This window comes from Canis lupus, chromosome 28, assembly GCF_003254725.2.
Source record: "Canis lupus dingo isolate Sandy chromosome 28, ASM325472v2, whole genome shotgun sequence".
Classification (NCBI taxonomy): domain Eukaryota; kingdom Metazoa; phylum Chordata; class Mammalia; order Carnivora; family Canidae; genus Canis; species Canis lupus.
Genome location: NC_064270.1, coordinates 40,177,316 through 40,198,724, shown reverse-complemented (window position 1 = coordinate 40,198,724; position 21,409 = coordinate 40,177,316). Strand labels below are relative to the sequence as shown.

The window sequence follows — 21,409 nt, the reverse complement described above, 5'->3', positions numbered from 1 at the left end:
GGAGCCTGATGCAGGACTCGATCCTGGGACCCCAGGATCACGCCCTGGGCTGATCACGCCCGCTAAACCGCTGAGCCATCCAGGGATCCCCTAACATCACACTTAATGGTGAAAATGTGGATGCTTTCCCCATAAGATCAGGAAGACAAGGATGTTTACCCTGAACATTTCTGGGAAGCTTTCTCCTGAAGGTTCCAGCCAGAGTAATTAGGCAAGGAAAACGAATGGCATCCAGATTGAAAAGGAATAAGCAAAACTTTCTCTGTTTGCAGATGGCATGATTTTATATGTAGAAAGTCCTACATACAACTATCAGAGCTAATAAACAAGTGTTGTGAGGACACAGGACACAAGAACAAACACAAAGATCAACTGTATTTCTATACACCAGCAATGAATAATCCAGAAATGAAATTAAGAAAATGATTCCATTTACAGTATCCTCCTAAAGTGCTTAGAAGTAAGTTTAACCAAAGGATTGCAAGATTTATAAATGAAGAATCGCAAAAACATTGTTTAAAGAAATTAAAGAAAACCTAAATAAATGGAAAGACACTACATTCATGGACTAGAAGACTTCATGTGAAGATGGAAGTACCTGACTTACAGAGTATAGGCAACACCCCTAGAAAACTCCAGCAGTATTCCCTACTCTCCCACCTCCCAGCAGACTGACAAACTAAATCTTAAAATGCATGTGGGATTATAAAGGACCCAGAATAGCCAAAAGAATTTTTAAAAAGAGCAAAATTGGGGCACCTAGGTAGCTCACCTAGGGTTAAGTGTCTGCCTTCAGTTCAGGTCATGATATCAGGGTCCTGGGATGGACACTGGGGCGTCCCTGCTCAGCGGGGAGCCTGCTTCTCTCTCCCTGTGCTTGCCACTCCCCCTGCTTATGTGCTCTGTCAAACAAATAAAATCTTAAAAAATAAAAAAAAAAGCTTCTCCTTCAAGAAAAAAAAAAAAAAGTACCACAAAGTTGGAAGACCCACACTTCTTGATCTCAAAATTTACTGCAAAGCTACAATAATTAAGACAGTGTGGTACTGGCATAAAGACAGACATACAGACGAAGGGGAAGGAATTCAGAGTCCACACAGATATCTTTGCATCTATGGCCAATTCATTTTCAACAATAGTGCCAAGACAACTCAAGGGGGGAAAACAGCATTTTAAACAAATGGTGCTTAAGACAACTAAATATCCACATGCAAAAGAAAGTCACTGGACCCTTACCTAATGCCACACACCAAATTAACTCAAAATGGGTCTAAGACCTATATATAAGAGTTAAATCTATAAGACTCTCAGAAGAACACAGGAGCAAATCTTTATGATCTTGGATTAGGCAATGGTTTCTTAGATAAGACACCCAAAAGCACTGCAGACAGAAGAAAAAAACAGATAAACTGGATATCATCTAAACTGAAAATTCTTGTGCATCTAAGGACACTCACTGAGAGTGAAAAAACAATGCAGAGTGAGAAGAAATATTTGCAAATCGTGTACCAAGTAAGGGTCTAGCATCCAGAATATATAAAGAACTCAATAATTTTTTTTTAAAAAGGGCCAACTAAAAAATGGGCAAAGGACTTAAATAGACATTTCTTCCAAAGAGATTATACGAATGTTGGAATGTTGAATGAGCACAGGTAAAGATGAGATATCATTAGTCTCTAGGGAAATGCAAATCAAAAGCACAATGGGATAGCACTGCGTGTCTGTATTACAATGGCTAAAACAAAACAAAACCCACAACTGCTTGCAAGGTCATAGAGAACCTGGAACCTCATACTTTGCTGGTGGGATCTTTTTTTTTTTTCTAAAGATTTTATTTACTTATTCATGAGAGACACAGAGAGGCAGAGAGAGAGAGAGAGAGGCAGAGACAGGAGAAGCAGGCTCCATGCAAGGAGCCCGATATGGGACTCGATCCCGGGGCTCTGGGTTCATGCCCTGAGCCAAAGGCAGACTTGGACCAAGTCACCGGAAGGGCCCTCAACTTGTAACATTTCTCAACTGTATTCTGAAAGTAGACCAGACTATTTTCAGGTTTTTTTCCTATGCACACAAAAACCTAAGAATTGTTCAACAAAACACTATTTTTAATCCCATTTCACTTAAAGCAAAAGAGCCTTTATTTCTCTTGCCTACTTCTCTTAAGCATATGCGCATAAGGTAGGGAAGACCACAGAGGACCAGGAAAATCAGTGTTTGCACCATTCTCCAACTACAAGTCTTTCTCAGACCAACATCGGTGGACTTCAAAACTTAGGAAACCATGTTTCACTTCTGTTGTTAAAGCCCATCAGAGATTTAACCACTCTTCAAGGAAAATCTGATTCATACAGAATATTCCATGCTCTCTTCCCTACCCTACCCTAGAAAATGTGAAGTTCTTGTCCCTAAAGGCCATCACAGAACATGCTCCCCTCTCCTGCAGATAAAGCTGAGTACCGGGAAGGGCCATCAGGAGGAGACTGCTTACTCTCAGACTCCTTCAGGAAACAGCCACCCCAGGGACCCTGCACAAGTCTGAGCCAAGGCAAGTCAAAGCACTCCAGAACTACCAAAGACAGGCCAGTGTCTTTGTAACACAGTAACACAATCATCAAAGTACTTACTGGATTCTTTCGAAGAAAATTAAAAATACGCACTTTCCAAATGAACATCTTGCCCGCAAAATGATTCCAGCCCACCTCCATACATTGCAGCTAGGGTAACTTTAATTTTTTATGCACAATTGTGATTGTGTGATTTCCCTTCTTAACATGCATCAGGTGAACTCCCAACTGGCCTTAGATCAAAAGATCAAAATCCTCACTCTATTCTCCTCTTTGCTTTCTATAGTCTGATCACCCAGGCCTTAATTCCTCAAACTGGTCCTGTTTCAAGCCCTCCCTCCATGGTCTATACTCTGCCAGGACAGCTCCTCCTACCCCTCAGCCCTGTCCATATTTGTCCATATTTGTCCGTCCTTCACACCGGAGCCCAAGGTTCCACTGTCTAGGGAAGCCTGCTGACTCTTTCTGGAACCCTCATCACAATGGCAACTTAGTTGCTTATGTCTCTGGACCATGTGTGTCTTGGTGCTTCTGCTCATGGTATGCTAGTAGCATGGACGCACACATGGTCGCACACCCGCAGAACTGGACGCACCAATAACAAAAGAACGAGGAGCTTGGAGTTCATTTGTTAACCCTGCTTGCTCACCGGCTGTCAGCAGAACTCCTCCCGTTGCAAACCCAGCCAGGTACCACAAAACCATTCCTTGGTATTTCACACTCAAACTAGCAAGAAGACAATGACTAGCATTTTTGTCGTTTATGTAAAAAAAGGCCATTATTTTGAGAAATTGGTACCAAAAGGGGAAGAATCCCTGAGTTTGGGAAATGATCTTTAAACCTAGCCTATCATATTAGAAAAACAAGGCTGCTATCATTTCTCTCCTTATCAGCCTTCTTTTTTTTTTTTTTTTTTTTTTAATTTTTAGTAAGCTCTATGCGTCCCACATGGGGCCTGAACTCACAACTCTAAGATCAAAAGCCAATGTTCCACCCATGGAGCCAACCAGATGCCCCCTTATGTGCCATCTTTTATTAGTATCTGTTAGGCGCAGGCATAGCCCTGAGATGCTTCCTTATAAAACTAAATCAACATTTCTGTATATTTCAACACATGTGGAAGAACTCACAAATATTTCTAAATTAAAGAAACGTTAAAATAGGTAAGATTATCAAGTAAGTGATATATTTACGAGGTAAATGATACAAGAAGTCAAAGTTTTACCACATTTTAAGCAAACAATGGTTACTTACCATTGTAATTTTAGAAAAATTGTAGCAAGTTATTTCTGACCAGTAAGTTCATTCAGTGCATATAAATAATTCCATTTCCAAATAGCTTTTGAAGAATATATTCTCTGAGAATAAAATATTTAAAAGTTCAATGACTAAAAATAAAAAAAAATTAGAAATGTACAATTTCCTACTTCAACAAACCCACATTTAATTCTGCCATAAAATGGAATGAAATCCTGATCCATTCAAGAGAATGAAAGGATAAACTACATACCAGGAGAGAATATTTGCAAAAGATACAGCTGATAAAGGACTGTTATCCAAAATATACTAAGAACTCTTAAAATCAACAATAGAGGGACGCCTGGGTGGCTTGGCGGTTGAGCATCTGCCTTCGGCTCAGGGTGTGATCCCAGAGTCCCGGGATCAAGTCCTGCATCAGGCTCCCTGCGTGGAGCCTGCTTCTCCCTCTGCCTGTGTCTCTGCCTCTCTGAGTCTCTCATGAATAAATAAAATCTTAAAAAAAAAAAAATCAACAATAAGAAAACAGCCCAATTACACAATGGGCAAAAACCTTAACAGACCTTTCATCAAACAAGATATACAAAAGACAAATCAGCATATGAAAGAAAAGATGCTCCACATTACATCCTCGGGAGATGCAAATGAAAACAAGATACCACTATACGCTTATTAGAATGGCAAAAATCCAAATCACTGACACCACCAAATGCTGGTAAAGATGTGGAGCAACAGAAACTCTCATTCACTGCTGGTGGGAATGCAAAGTGGTGCAGGAACTTTGCAAGAAAGTTTGGTCATTTCTGAAACTAAACATTCTCTTGCCATACGATTCAGCAATTGTGCTCCTTGGCATTTACCCAAAGGAGCTGAAAATTTATGTCTATATGAAAACCTGCGCACAAATGTCTATAGCAATTTTATCCATAATAATTTTTAAAATTTGGAAGCAACCAAGATGGTCATTCTTCAGAATGTGAACTGTGGGTCCATCCAGACATTGGAATATTATTATTCAGAACTAAAAAGAAATGAGCCATCAAGCCATGAAAAAATATGAAAGAACCTTAAATGCATATAATGAAGCGAAAGAAACCAGAATGAAAAGGCTGTGTGACCCTGACAACATGACACCCTGGCAAAGGTAAAACTTTGCAGACCGTGAATACATGGGTGGTTGTAGGGGTGAGTGGAGGAGAGGAACAGTCAGAGCAGGGAGGACTTTCAGGGCAGAGAAACTGCTCTGCAGGATATTATAAGATGGACACGAGCCATTAGACATTTGCCCAGCCCAGGGAATGTTTACCACCCAGAGTGAACCATACTGTAAACAGGTTGATAACGACTCTGGGCAATAATGATGTATCAGTGTTGGCTCTCTGGTTGTACCAAATGTACCATCTGGTGGGGGATGCTGATAGCGGAGGAGGCTGAGGGGGAGGACGGGGGTATGAGGCAAATCTTTGTCGTTTCCTCTTAAGTTTATAGTGAACCTAAAACTGCTCTAATAAAATTTTAAATTTTGCTATATACTACAACACAGACAGACCTTAAAAACATTATGCACAGTGAGATAAGCTAAATACAAATGGACAAATGTTGTATAACTCTACTTATATGAGGCCCCTACTATAGACAGGGATTTCCATAGAAACGGAAAGCAGAATAGAGATTATTGGGGCCTAAGGAAGGGGAAAATGGGGAGCTGTTATTTAATGGGGACAGAGTTTTTCTTCAGACGAAGTTTTAGGTACACGGAGTGCTGATGTTCACACAACATTGTGACTGTAATTAATATCACTGAATTACATGCTTACAAATATTGGTTAAAATGACCAATATTAAACTCTGAATAGTTTACTACAATTAAAAAAAATTCCCAGACCTCACAAGAATGTCCACTCTCACCACTTTTATTCAACACAGTACTGGAAGTCTTAGCCACAGCAATTAGACAACATAAAGAAAAAGGCGGCATCCAAATGGTAAGAAGTGATGGAGATGACATGATACTATATATAGAAAGTCCTAAAGAATCCACTAAAAAAAAATACTAGACCTGATAAATGAGTTCAGTAAAATCACAGGGTACAAAATCAACAGAAGAAATCTGTGGCATTCCTATATACTAACAACGAAGTGGCAGAAAGTGAAATTAAGAAAACAATCCCATTTACAACTGTACCAAAACCAATAAAATATCAGGAATAAACTGACAAAGAGGTGAATAACCTGTCCTCTGAAAACTATTAAACACTGATGAAAGAAATGAGATGACGCAAAGAAATGAAAAGACATTCCATGCTCATGGGTTGAAAGAATATTGGCAAAATGTCTATATAGCCCAAGGCAATCTACACATTTAATGTAATCTCTATCAAAATAACACCAGCATTTTTCACAGAGCTGGAACAAACAATCCTAAAATTTGTACGGGGCCATGAAAGACCTTGAATAGCCAAAACAATCTTGAAAAACAAAACTGGAGGTATCACAATCCCAGACTTCAAGTTAAATCACAGAGAGGCAGTCATCAAGACAGCATGGTACTAGCATAAAAGCCGACACAGGGAAAAAAAAAAAAAAAGCCGACACAGGGATCAATGAACAGAATAGAAAACCCAGAAATAAACCCACAACTACCTGGCCAATTGATCTTCAACAAAGCAGGTAAAAATAGCCAATGGAAAAGACAGTCTCTTCAACAGATAGTGTTGGGAAAGCTGGTCACATCCTGAAGAATGAACCTGGACCACCTCCTTATACCACCCACAGAAATAAACTCAAAAAGGATTAAAGGCCTAAATGTGAGATTGGAAACCGTAAAAATCCTGGAAGAGAGCACAGGCAGTGATGTCTCTGACCTCGGCCACAGCAACTTCCTCCTAGACATGTCTCCTGAGGCAAGGGAAACAAAAGCAAAATGAACTATTTATTTAGAACTTCATCAAAATAAAACAAAACAACCACTTCTGCACAGCAAAGGAAACAACCAACAAAAATAAAAGTCATTCTATGGAACTGGAGAAGATATCTGCAAATGATATATCTGATAAAGGTTTAATATTCAAAATCTATAAAGAACTTACAGGGACACCAGGGTGGCTCAGCGGCTGAGTGCCTGTCTTCAGCCTGGGATGTGATCCTGGGGGGGGTCCTGGGATCGAGTCTCACATCGGGCTCCCTGCATGGAGCCTGCTTCTCCCTCTGCCTGTGTCTGCCTCTCTCTCTCTCTGTGTCTCTCATGAATAAATAAATAAAATCTTTTTTTTTTTTTTTTAAAGAGAGAGAACTTACACAACACCCAAAAAACAATCTAGTTAAAAAATGGGCATAAGACATGAGCAGGTATTTCTCTAAACAAGACATCCAGATGCCAACTGACATGAAAAGATGTAGATGCTCTACATCCTCCTCATCAAGCAAACACAAATCAAAACCACAATGAGACATCACCTCACACCTGTCTGAATGGCTAGAATATAAAACATGAGAAACAACATCAAGAAGGATGTGGAGAAAAAGGAACCCTTATGCACTGTTGGTAGGAATGCAAACTGGTGCAGTAACAGTGGATAGCAGTATGGAGGATCCTCAACAAGTTAAAAATAGACTACCCTATTATCCAGTAATCGCACTACTGGGTATTTATACCCAAAATACAAAAACACCAATTCGAAGGGATACATGCACCCTGATGTTTATATCAGTATTATCTACAATAGCCAAAGTGTCCACAGATAAATGAATGGATAAAGAAGATATGGTATATATACAATGGAGTGTTACTCAGCCATCAAAAAGAATGAAATCTTGCCATTGACAATAACATGGATGGAGCTAGAGTATTATGCTAAGCAAAATAAGTCAGTCAGAGAAAGACAAATACTATCATATAATCTCATTCATATATAGAATTTAAGAAACAAAACAAGCCAGCAAAGGAAAAATAGAGGCAAACCAAAGAAACAGACTCTTAACTAGAGAGAATTGATGGTTACCAGAGGGGAGGTGGGTAGATGGGGGGAAAAGAGTGAAAACAGGTGATGGGGATTAAAAAAAATAAACTCAGGGGGAGCCTGGGTAGCTCAGTTGGTTAAGTGTCTGACTCTTGATTTCCACTTGGGTCATGGTGTCAGGGTGGGTGAGATTAAACTCCGAGTTGGGCTCTGCACTGGGCATGGAGCCTGCTTAAGATTCCCTCTCCCTCTGCCCCTAACCCTCAACTACTAAATAAATAAATAAATAAATAAATAAATAAATAAATAAATAAAATAAGCTTAAAATATTAACATAGCAATCAGATAGAGCTTTCATTGAAAAACAAAGTCCCAGTCCTCGGGGTGCCTGGGGGGCTCGGTTGGTGAAGTGTCTGCCTTCTGCTCCTGGAATCCAGCCCTGTAATCCGGCTCCCTGGTCACCAGGGAGTCTACTTCTTCCTCTCCTTCTGTCTCTCCCCCTCCCCTGTTCATGCTCACGCTCTCAGATAAAATCTTAAAAAAAAAAAAAAAAAAAAAATCCCAGTCCACAAAAGCAAAGTCCAAAGCCACATTAGCCTGAGCGTTCTGTATTTTTCTCTAGGTCAAATGAAATGAAAAGATGCTACCCCAGAAGCCAGTCTCGAGGCAGTGGCAAGCCAGCCGGCCCTCCACCAGGACACCACAGGCCCTCATGGCCAGCAACCCCACAGCTAATAGGGATTTCTAAAGCAACAATTTACATTACTATTTTACCTATTGATGCATACTTTTCCCTGAAGCTATTTTAAAGAGTACACCGAAAGTCCCTAAGCGGTTAATTTCATAAATCAAAGTCAATCCTTCCTTTGACTACTGAATTCCACTATTCCTCAGTGAACATTAACTGAGAATGGTTCAACTCTCTCGGCCTCACAAATTCCCAGTTGTGATCACGGCTGCACACCTCAACTTCCCCCGGCTCTGCGGCAAAGCAGGGCAAGAATACTTGGTAACCCCCACTCCTCCCAGGGCTCTCAGACATTTCCAATGCCTTCAATACGGGACACACACATCCTTTCCGGTACCATAAAGTCAAAACCTAAGAAACGCGCCCTCTAACGCTCCATCGGATCCCTGAGGTCTGAGGAGAGCTGGACGAGCAGCAGGAGCAGTGGGGTGGAGGCGGGCAGCCTTCGCCTGAAGAAAAGCTGTGAAAGGGGAACGGTGCGTCCGCTCTGGTACCAGTTCCCAGGTCGGGGTAGTCCAGATGCCATTTCATGGCCGAGCTGCAGCTGGTGAGGGAAGGGGACGCAGGCAGGCCGTCAGGTTCTAACGGGGTACTCTGTCCTGGGAGACCGCACTTCTCCAAGCTGGATCAAGCCAGACGGGCCCAAGACGGTGGGTGTCAGGACGGGACCCCTGACCAAACTAGGAAGAAAAGGTACAAACCCCCTTCCAAGGAATCCGCGCCCCCAAGTGACGAACACTTCTCCCCCTAGGTAACAACTGTCCATAAAAGACAGAAAGCCAACCGTCAAGTCACACAGCACCCTGTCTCCCTAGAGCTCCGGTCTCTCGCAGGGAGCCCCCATCTCCAGAGCGGGCTCTCCCTTTAGCGGACTTTCCTGCCCGGGTGGCTCTCCCGCTTGGCTGCCCTGCTGCGTCCATCCTTAAACTTCTCAGGACAAGACCAGGAACCTCTGGCAAGTCCTTTGGGGCAGGCTGGGATGAGGTCCCACGGCCTGGGGTCTCCCCAGCTCATCGGGCAACAGAGAGGTGCTAGCACTGGAACTGGGGATTAATGAAAAGAACTTCAACGTGAACTCTAACTTTTACTTCTTAAAAAAATCTGAAGCAAATAAGACCAGATATTGAGAACATGACTGTTTATTATTATCGTATCATGTCAGTAATATGCAGATTATTACTTTGTTTAAAGGAAACTTAGAGTTTATCAAAACATGAAGTGGCAAACAGTTTAGTCCGAAGATTTGATATATTTCTCCTACAGGGACACCCGAGTGGCTCAGCAGTTGAGCATCTGCTTTCAGCTCAGAGCATGATCCGGTCTGGGGATCGAGTCCTGCGTCGAGCCTGCACAGAGCCTGCCTCTTCCTCTGCCTGTGTCTCTGCCTCTCTCTCTGTCTCTCATGAATAAATAAAATCTTAAAAAAAAAACCTTTCTCTACATGTAAGGTGTATCCTTAAAACAATGCTATCATGACATTTCTTTAGAACATGCAGGCATGGATGCGTGGGTGGCTCAGCAGTTGAGCGCCTGCCTCCGGCTCAGGGCGTGATCCCAGGATCGAGTCCCATATCGGGCTCCTTGCAGGGAGCCTGCTTCTCCCTCTGCCGAGGTCTCTCTCTGTGTGTCTCTCATGAATAAACAAAATCTTAAAACAAAACAAAACAAAACAAAGAAAAACATGCAGGCAGACGGTTTACTGCAAAGGGCAGAAGCAAAGCTAGACGCAGCCCCGGCCGTTTTATGAAGTCAGGTGTGCTGAAGAGCGCAGTGACGCACAAGAGGCACTGAAGCCCCCACCCCCCCCACCTTCCAATAATTATTAGCTGGGTTATTGTTTTGCTCTGTTTGAAATCTAGTTAATGATACTAGTGCTTTTGAGTGGGTAAGCTTTTACAGATACCTGTTTTGTCATGGGAGATGCCAGGAGCAGAACTATGAGAAGCCAGTGACTGTGTTTAGGGAGTGACAGGCCGCCGGGACGGCAGGTGCTCCGGAGCAGCAGTGAGGGAACTCTCCCACATTCAGTTCTTAGAAAGCTAGTCTTTTCCTTTTCTTAATGGCCCTTTTCTCCTTACCATCACGGAACACGATGCACCGCTGGTGTGAAAGGTGTCACAATACGGAAGTGTACGGTGTAAAGGCTGACGCCGTTTGTGGGTGTACATGGGAGCCCTTGCTCTCCACAGGCACCCACCAAGTACCGCTGGGTAGGTCACCTCCACACCTACGCATTCACGACAATCCGTTTTACACCGAGTGCTGCTCTGCCAGAGGCTGCTGTTTTTAACTCCCTGCGTCACATGCTGTTTTCCGACCCCTTTAATGCACAACATGGGTGTACCATAATGCTTTTAATCACTTTACTACTTCAGGCATTGAAGTTTTTCCAGATGTTTGATCGCTGCAGTGCACAGCTCTGTAAACACACGCTCCTGCAGTGTTCAGACACTTGTGCAAGTGGAATCATGGGGTTGCAGCCTGGCTTTCCGTTTAACAGATACACGCTAAACTGCCCTCCAGAAAAGGAGCATAGAGATACTCCTTCCAGAAATGTGAAACAAAAGTAAAACTTCGTTACTACCTTAATTAAAATTTCCTCGCTGATTAATGACATTTCTTTGGTGATTTATATTAACTTTTACTTATCCGTTTTAAAAAAATGAATTACACGCCTATAGGTAAGATTAAAGATGAAGAGCTTTCATCTGCTTTTTTCACCCCAAATTTCCTAATTCTTGTCTGGAACTTGCTACCTTTGGGGCAAGTATGAGGACTCACTGAGAACTCACAATTCATTAAAACACGTCCAAGGGGACAAAGTTGTACATGGTATTGTGCAAAGTATAGAAAAAGATAAATGTACATTCATACAACTGCATCTCTATTTTAGGTATAGTTTTCTGATGGAGATCACACAGGCCACAGTTCATTCCACACTGAGCCCAAAGCCCTGACCAGGATTTCTGTTTTCAGGGTTGGTCCCTGCCGTGGAGCTCTGAACTCCACCCTTCCTGCCCCACCTATCGTTCCCCTTCTAAACCATCACTGACCCACACATGGATCTGACTTCCATTAATTTCCAACAGCAGCAATAGCAACAAAAAATCCCCATGTAAAAGACACATGTTTAGCAGCCATAACTGAACTCTGGGTAGGAGAGTATATGAATGGGGGGGTGGGGGGAGGGTCAAAAGAATTAAAATTCAAGGTTTATAATAAAAATATTTATAGATTAATATTTATAATGTATAAAGAGCTTTTAAAAATTGATTTTTAAAAGGCTCAGCAGAAAAAGGGATAAACAATATGATCTAACAATTCACAGAAGAAACAAATCTAAAAAAATCTTCATTGCTAACTTATAAAGAAACATGAATTACTGCAGCATTAGATTTGCAATGAAGGCAGCTAACATGAAAAAGAATGACATCCCTAAGTCAGTGAATGGGGTAAGAAGTTCTGGGGAAAGTATAAGTTGGCATCGTCTTTGGGAGGGCAATTTGGCAGCATCAAGACATAAACGATGGGCTTTGCCAATGTGTCCATTCCTAGGAATCTAACCACAGAAAATGCCTGCATGGGCACATGAGGAGCCAGACTATTTACTGCGGCATCTTTAGTAACAGCAAAAACTGGAAACCACTGAGAATAGTTAAACAGATGAGATAATCTGTACAAGGAAACAATATGCAGCCATCAAAAGGGACCAAATAGAGCTATGCAACAGGACAGCATGGTTAAAAATATTTAAGTATGGGTTTTGGACACAGAACACCTGGACTGGATGGATCCTGACTCTAGCACCCACTAGCTCTGTGAGCAAAGTGGGCAAAGGGACTTAATATTCCCAAGAGTCAGTTTTCTCATTTATAAAACAAAGGCAACAGTAGCACTTATATCTCAAGGGGTTGCTGCAACAAATGAAGTATATACATTTCAGCAGAAAGCCTGGATCGCTGTAAGATCTTAAAGTACATACTAGGAATGCAAAGAAGTCACAAAAACAATATTTTTATCAGAATTCACATTTTGTGAAAAATTTTAAAAACTGCTTATGTACAAACTGAGTTTTAAAATAGAAACAAATAAATGTGTAGGAAATGGTCTAAAAATACACACACACCATTAAGAGTAGTTACCTCTGGGGAGGATTCCTGGACAGCAGTGAAGAGGAAATTCCACTTTTACTCTTTACACATCCACATCATTAGATTTTCTTTAAATATTGAACGCTCTGCTTTTATACTGATGCAAAAACAATAAAATCCAGTAAAGATGAGAGAGGACAGTTAATCTTGAAATCTGCCCTGATATTCCTAATGCTTATAGCTCGCTTTAAAGCAGCAGTTTTCAAAATGTTGCTCTGTGGATCCCTGGAGGGGGGACATCCCCAGGAACCTTCCAGAGGTCCCTGAGATCAAAATAAAATGTGTTGCCATCTGCACAGATGACCAAAAACAAGGGCGACGGAAGCTGCTGGCGCCTGCGCTTGCTTCGGTGGGAGGCGGACTGCGCACACATGCAGGGGAGCGAAAGCGAGCAAGCCAGTCTTACCTACGAATGGCCTTGATACACAGTCGAACTCCTTAATTTTACTCAATCCCAACCCTTTGGTAGGAGTTTTTTAATATTCTTTGTGGTGAAATGGACCACAAATGGAACTTTGCATAAATCAATCTGCTCCAGTTCCAATATAGGGAGCGGTGTCTCAAGGAAAAGCACATGCATGATTTTCTGTGCCACAAGCTGAACTAGTTGTGCTTCTCACAGAATGCCATTTTCACTTGAAAGAACAACTCACCAACTATGGTTATTTAGACCTGGGTATCTGGTAGGGAAGTTTCCTGAAAATGAACAAAGGGAGCCTCTCACTTCACAAAAAATGAGACATTTGTTGCCAATGTTAATATCCACACTTTCAAGAGGAAATTTAAATTTCAGAAAACTTGTAACTTGTATCTATTTCCGGTACTTTGACAGCTTCTCTGCTTGATGACTTTTCTGAGATCAGTTGTGACATTGACAAATATGATTTTATTTTCTATAATGAAATGTACCAACATTTCAAAGATCTAAACAACCTTGTGTACCAATATTTGGCATACTTCCTCCAAATGACCAAATTATGCACATGAGCAAGAGATCCATTCAAAGTACAAGGTAGAGGGCAGCCCCGGGGGGGGGGGGGGGGGGGTTGCTCAGCGGTTTAGCACCGCCTGCAGCTCAGGACGTGATCCTGGGGTCCCGGGATCCAGTCCCACCTCAGGCTCCCCGCAGGGAGCCTGCTTCTCCTTCTGCTCGTGTCTCTGCCTCTCTCTGTGTCTCTCATAAATAAATAAATAAAATCTTAAAAAAAAAAGTACAAGGTAGAAATAATGGATTTTAATATAACAGGGAATAAAAAGTTCAATGATAGGTTCTAAAGCATAAGTGAACTTGAAGAAACCATGATGTGCATAGTTCTGTTGTAGTATTAAGGAATATCCAGAATTACGTGAAAAGGCTATTAATTCATTCTTCCATTTTCTAACTACATACATGAAGAAAATTTGAGATCACATTTATATTACGATTAAAACAATTTCAACAGACTGAACACAGAAGCAGAGAATCTAAAAATCCTGTATACTTCCTATGTCTTCTATTAAATCCTATACTTAGGGTTTACAAAGTATAAAACAATGCCTTCTCACGAAATCTTTTGTTTTGGGAAAGTTGTTTTTCATTAAAGATGTTACAGTCACATATAATAGACCCATTATTATTATTTTTTAAAGATTTTATGTCTTTATTCATGAGAGACACAGAGAGAGGACACAGGCAGAGGGAGAAGCAGGCTCCCTACAAGGAGCCAGACGTGGGATCCTTGATCCCAGATCCCAAGATCACGCCTTGAGCAGAAGGCAGACGCTCAACCGCTGAGCCACTCAGGCGTCCCGACCCATTATTATTTTAAAGTGAAATAAATATTTTCAGTTCTTCTGAACTCAATTCAAATGTAGCAAATATTGTCAGAACCCACACAAACTCTGATTCTCCTGGAACCAAAGGCTTGGAGAACCACTGGTTCAGCACAGAGGCTGGCAAAGGACGACTTGAGGGTGAAATCCTGCCTCTGCTGTTTTACCAGCAACATGGGCCCACTGCCATTTCCCTTCATTCTGTGGGGTCTGTGGCTGCTTTCCTGCTACACAGGCAAACTCAGTAGTTGCAACAGAAACAGCCTGGCCTGCAGTCTAAAATATTTACTATTTAGCCCTTTCCAAAAAAAAAAAAAAAAAATTCTGCAGACTCTAATTTAGAGTAAGCTCACATTTCTAGCTTTTATTACTGCAGGAACTTCTCACTGGCCTCCATTCTTACCCCATTACCAACCATTCTCCCACAGCCAGAGTGACCTCCCGAAAGAAGGTAAAGCTGATGTCACGCTTCTGTTAGCTTACAGGCTGCGATCACCATCACTTCCAGATACAACTGCAAGTCCTCAGCAGGGTGCTCAAGGTTGTTACTCAGCACTCCTAGGCCAGGCCCTCGTTTCTGCCCCTCTGCATGGCCACTCCCCTCTCTGCACAGACCTGACCAGCACTCTAGTTTCCCAGGATGTACAACATTCTCTCCAATCTCCTCTCTCTGAGCCTTCTCCATCTGGAACATTCTTTTCCTCTTCCCTTTCTTCCCTTCCCACATCCTGATCCCCTCCCCTTCACTCTCCACCCAAGTGTGTGTACTGGGTACTTCAGGCATGTTCCCTCTACTTGCTCTGCTCTCAGGATGGTGCAATGACCTGTCTGCCTCAACAAAGGGCTTCTTGAGGCAGGAACCAGGTTTCTCTCTTCTAACATCCACACCAGTGGCCCTGCAGGACACTGTTGTGAATTTTCAGATGAACTAAGCTGAGAGCTGGCCCCTGTAACACCCTTCATTTTCTTAACTTGGCTCCTGGGAGCGACAACACAGGGTAAGTTCTTTGTGGACTCTCAGGATAACATTTCCACAGTTATCAGTTACTGTGTGCCTGTTTGCCAGAGCTTTCCCTGCATTTCTGTGCAATCTTCCAAGAACCCGTAATGGCCACAGGGCCTAGTACGCTGGCCATACAGATGAAAATCCAGAAGATAAGTAACCTGTCAGGTTACCACAAAGCTAGTAAGAGGGTTGAAATGGGATCTGCACCAAATGCCTTTCCGTATCTGAGTACCAAGCTGAGACAAGTGTAACCCGTGTCTGAACCTGAGAAACAATGATAGGGCCTAGGGCTAAACATCAGGATAGCTATGTAAAGGGAAAGGTCACACGCTAAGAACCTAAGGTGTTAAGAGTGGCTGAGCAGTGAATCATAAAGAAAGTGGACCGTGAGAAGGACTGGTAAGGTGGGGAAGGCAGGCAGGAAACACAAAGGATGTTCTCAGTTGGGAAAGAAATATGAGCAAAGATCAAGGAATATGGACAATAAACACGAGCAAGAAAGGAGCACTGAGTAATAATGGAAAAGCCAAGAGGTCAGGCCTAATCGAAGGGACCGGGAGTGAAGAGACTGGGGAGAAATCAGGAAAAACCAAGAAGCTGCTTTTTTTTTAGGTCTATAATATAGTTACAATCAAACCCAAACACCTTAAAACACATAAGAATTAATTAACAGTTGTACCTAACGCTCAAACAACACTTTACAAGTAACAAAAGCACTGCAGACTGTTTAATCTTGACGAAAATCTTTTGATGTTAATTTCTAGATAAGTGAGCTGAGGTTTAGAACGGGCCTTCACACCCAATAGATGGCAGACAGGACCTAAAACCAGAACTTCCCATCAAAACAAGACTCTTAAAATCAAGGAATAAAAAAAAATTGAGGAGTATGACTTAGTATCACCATGTATCTTACACTTACATCTGATGACATAACTAAGATCAGTCCAGCTTCTTGAACATGCAGCCTGATTTCAGAAGCATCACAATGTAGCCGGGCTCCTAAGTGTGTTAAATGCCTTAATCTTAAGAGAACCACACACATCTGATTTCCTACTGGCACAATCCCCCCATGAAGCTCTCCCTTAAGTTAAATAGCAAGAACGTTACTAGATCATTTTCTTGTTTGATGGCTTCCCCCCATGAGATGCTTTCCTGAAGGACTTTTTCAATGGCATAAATATAAATATTAAATGGGAATCCTACCATGGAATGCAGACAACTTATCAGGTTAGGAATTCTTCAAATAACCAGACACCATGTCCCATCACAACTTAAAAAAAACAAACGATAAATACTGAATGCTCATTTTCTATATTCAGAAAAAAATCACAATATTCTAAAATAATAACTATGACTGAAAAGTTTTACATTCATAAATACTGGATTTCATGGATTCTCGGGAGCACAGGTTCCCACGTGTTAATATCGTGAAATCATATGTAGCTCACATTCCATGAAACACAGCACCGTCCTGGTATTGATATCCAAGTGCCCTTAATTTTTGTTTCCCTTCCCCAACTTAAATGTTTTCCTCTCATAATATATCTACATAATCCCCTTTAGAAAGGCCATATCACATCATGGAGATACCCACAGGATTTATACAACTCTCCAGACCTAAGCTTCAGTTACAGACGAACCTTTGGTGTTTAGTACTATTTCTTTAGAAAAAGATTAACATCCAATTCAAGACCATAGACCAAATCATGGATTAAGAAATGGATTAAAACAAAACCATCAAGTAAAAAGTCAAGACAGGTACAATTACCAAAGATGAACCAGCTGCCATCAAGCTATACAAAAAGCTATAGAAAACCAGGTCATGGCTGGTTACAAAGCCCTCCTCCAGCCTTCCCCACTGCTTCTCTGGAAAAGCAATCAATGTGCAAAGGCAGCAGGACCCAGAGCTCCCTGCAAGAAGGTGTCTACAATCGTGCTAAAGTAACTCGAAGGAAAAACTACTGCATCGTCTGCCGAGTACACAGGGGTTTCCGGCTCTTCCCATCAGATCGTCTCCAAGACACCTGCTCTCTGGCGGCCAGGTTTTAACCCTCATTCTCACCTTCCAACACTAGGACAGGCACTTCCTCTCAAGGCATCTCATTTTCATTTGCTTTCAGAAGCCATTTCCTACAATTCCAGCTGGTGAGTGCTCTTCTGAGCTTTTGAGAGAGCCGTCCCAAGGCGGCCATCCACGTCCCAGTGAGGGCTGCAGCAGCACCGGCCACAGCCGGTCATGAAGCAGTCCAGCATGCACGGGCTTTAGGGCCAGCTGGCCTGGCTTCAAACCGTGGCTCTGCTGGGACAGAGGCTGCTGACCAAGTTAACTGCCCTCTGTGCCTTGGCTTCTGCTTCCAGAACTGGGAAGAACAGTCCCCCCCCCCACTCCTGGGGCTGTACCTGGGAGCCGTGTGTGGAGCATTCAATGTTCACTGGCCAGGTCCTCTACAAGGTATGCGTGGGGACAGACTGGCAGAGGACTGCAGCATCGTGTGACATCTGCAAAAGGCGTCTGTCCAGTGGACGTGGCCCAAGAAGGTTGTAGGGCCTGGGGCCCGGTACCACACCTGGAAATCTGCACAAACACCTAACCGCTTCTGCACAACGCTCACTGCCTAGAGCACAAGGTCCGGAGACACACGCTAACAAACCACTTCTCTTCTCACTTCCTTTTGGAAGCCTCCCCGTGGTTTGTACTCACCTATTCCACCTGCTGGGTGGAATGACTACACACACAGGCAGCTAACTGCAGGGGAAGTAGTGACTGTCACTCCCGCATCCTGCCATCAGCAGGAAAAGCACCAGTTTCCCGCTGAGCCCAGCTCTACTCCTACTGGCAGCAGGTGAGAAATCCCTGACGGCGCTCCGCTGACCTGGCCCATGCTGAAACAAAACCCTGCTGTTTTAAATGAAAGCCATCAAATTGGAGATCCCTGGGGTGGCTCAGCGGTTTAGTGCCACCTTCGGCCCAGGGCGTGATCCTGGAGACCCGGGATCGAGTCCCATGTTGGGCTCCCTGCATGGAGCCTGCTTCTCCCTCTGCCTGTGTCTCTGCCTCTCTCATGAATATATGAGTAAAATCTTAAAAAAAAAAAAAAAAGCCATCAAATTGTACACAGTACATACTTCCTTCAGGAGTTATGATTCGAGTCCCCAGAAACAACAAGGAGACGAGATGTCTCTGTGCACTGCACCCCTCCAGCCCTGAGCCCTGAACTGCCTGATGCAGCCTGGCCCCAGCTGTTGTCATGGGAAGCGCTGGGTAACAGGGGCTCTTCCGAGTAGAGCTCAGGCCAGGACAAACACGGCACATGCTGTGAATCTCAACAAATACAGGGTACTACAGGGTCCTGCAGCCAGGTATTGGGGCAACCGCAACCTCCTTGCAATGACCCAACAACCTTCCTCGTCTCCTGTCAACGTTTCTCCGTCGCTGCTGAGTGCGCCCCAGCTCCTTCACTCTCCCGGTCCACAGCCTTGTCTGCGTGGACACTGACTTTCGCAGCAACCATACAACAGACGCCGCCACGACTCTCAGAACGACGCCCTGGATGTGTTCCCCTGACTGATGACCGAGGCCGACGTGGGTGACAAGGGAAACTCAGAACACATGGAGCAAAGGACACCCGCGGAATTGCCACAAAGAAATCTTACAGTAAAAGGCTAAGCTGCAACCGCAAACCTCTAGAGCCACTCCTGACTGTCCTGGAAGCTCGGGTTCAACACTGGCACAAAGTTCCGCTCGGCTTAGCTCAGTGAAGATTTTCTAAGACCATTTTCAAAGTGCAACATCGCGCGGAAGACACGCCACGTCGGTTACATTTCACTGTTGATTCATTCAGTTTGTCAACCAGTTTTTTTAGGAAAAGGGAAATCGGCCACGGAGATGGGCCTTGGGCCGGAAACGAGCGAACGAGGGTCGCTTTACTCCTGGTAAAAAAAAACAATGTTGAGCTACAGTTGAAGCGTCACCCCTCTGGCACGGGGAAGACACAAAAAAGTAATGTGCTTAAAATGGGTATAAGTTTTTTTTTTTCCAGTTACATAAAACCACCTACTTTCCCAGCTCAAACCGTATATACATCTTTACGCCCTCCCGGAGGTGCAGCCCGGCCTGTTCCTGCTCCGGGCGCCGTCCGCCCGCAGAGCCCGGCCCGGGAGGGGGCAGGCGGGAGGCGGGAGGCGGGAGCGGCGGCAGGTGCGCGCGGGCAGGGCGGTCCCTGCGTCCCGGGCCCGGCCCCCCGCCCCCCGCCCCCCGCAGGCCCGGCGCCCCGAGCCCGCCCAAGGGCCCCGCCCCCGGGACCGCAGCCGCCCGAGGACCCCCGTGACCTTGGCGCCCGAACACCAGCGCGGCGCCGCCGCCCGCCCAGGGCCCGAGCCCCGCGCCCCCCCCGCGCCCGCCGGGCAGGGGGACCCGGGAGGTCGTGACCCCGCCCCGGGAGGCCGTGACCCCGCCCCGCCCCCCGGGAGCCCCGCCCCGCCCCGCCCCGCCCCCCGCCAGGTGCGCGGCCTCACCTTCGGCCACGTCCTCGTCGATGGCCCCCTTGACCTGCGAGAAGCACCACTGCAAGTCGTTGCCGCCCGCGGGGCAGCCGCCGCCTCCGGCTCCTGCGGACACACCGGGCGCGTCAGGGCCCCGCGCCGCCCCCGCCCGGGACCCCCGCCCCGCCCCGCCCCGCGCGGGCCCCTCACCTGCCATGGCCGGCGGGCGGGCGGGCGGACGGACGGGCGCCGAGGCGGCGGCGCACGAAGGAGGCGGCCGCCGCGCTGCTGCCGCCCGAGCACCTCAGCCCGGCCGCCGCCGCGCCGCCGCCGCCGCCGCCGCGGCTGCCGGGGAGGGATTTTTTTTTTCCCTTTTCAAAATGGCGCCCAATGCCCGTCGCCCCGCTCGATGACGTCATCCCCCTCCGCCTCCTCCGCAGGCCCGGACGGGGCGGGGCCGCCGGGAGGCTCCCCTGCGTGGGCGGGGCGGGGCGCGGCCGCGGGGGCTGCCGGGGGCTGGGGAGCGCCGACCGCGCCTGCGCGAGCCTCCTGCCGCCGGGCCCCGCCCCCCGGGCCCGAGCCCCGCCCCCCGGCCCGAGCCCAGCCCCCCGGGCCCGAGCCGGAAGGGGGCGTCCAGGGCGCGCGGCTGCGGGGCCCCGGGTGGGCGCGCCCTTGGCCCCCCGCGGCGAAGCTGCGGCTCGCAGCCCGCCTCCCTCCGGGTCCCGGGAGGGCTCGAGGCGGCCGCGGTCCCCCGCGCGAGCCGGGCCCGCCCCCAGACGGCCGCGGCCAATGGCAGCGCGGTCCACGGGCAGGGCAGCCAATGCGGGCGCTCGTCGGCTCCGGCCTGGGCGCCCCCGCCGCACCTGGCCACCCCGCCGCACCTGGCCCCGCCCCTCCGCATCTGGTCCCCCCGCCTCACCTGGGCGCCCCCGCCGCACCTGGCCACCCCGCCGCACCTGGGCGCCCTCGCCGCACCTGGGCACCCCCGCCGCACCTGGGCACCCCCGCCGACCTGGGCGCCCCCGCCGCACCTGGCCCCCCCCCCCGCCGAACCTGCCCCCCCCCGCCGCATCTGGCCTCCCCGCCGCACCTGGGTCCCCCGCCGCACCTGGGCGCCCCCGCCTCACCTGGCCGCCCCCGCCGCACCTGGCGGTCCCCGCCGCACCTGGGCGCCCCCGCCGCACCTGGCCACCCCGCCGCACCTGGCCCCCCCCCGCCGCAGCTGAGTCCCCCGCCGCACCTGGCGCCCCCGCCGCACCTGGCCACCCCGCCGCACCTGGCACCCCCTGCCGCAGCTGAGTCCCCCGCCGCACCTGGCGCCCCCGCCGCACCTGCCCCCCCCCGCCGCACCTGGGCTCCCCGCCGCATCTGGCGCCCCCGCCGCACCTGGCGCCCCCGCCACACCTGGCCCCCCCCGCCGCACCTGGGCT

The 21,409-nt window shown here is 46.5% G+C and overlaps 1 protein-coding gene across 3 annotated transcripts in view; it reads right to left on the bottom strand.

The window, feature by feature from the left end:
* The window catches only part of PPP2R2D (protein phosphatase 2 regulatory subunit Bdelta), a 48,119-nt gene extending 27,792 nt beyond the window's left edge, over window positions 1-20,327 (bottom strand). For 2 of the 3 annotated variants that reach the window (XR_007406732.1, XM_025467672.3), the window contains exons 1-2: window positions 20,190-20,325; window positions 20,013-20,105 (exon numbers count right to left, since the gene is read on the bottom strand). Coding sequence is in view for 2 of the 3 variants with exons in the window: in XM_025467672.3 (XP_025323457.1) it covers window positions 20,013-20,105; window positions 20,190-20,196 (100 nt within the window). In the remaining variant the exon portion in view is untranslated. Of the gene's footprint in view, window positions 1-20,012; window positions 20,106-20,189 lie in introns of all 3 variants that reach the window. The other variant, XM_025467670.3, reaches the window with a different exon arrangement.
* Window positions 20,328-21,409: the final 1,082 nt, after the last annotated feature.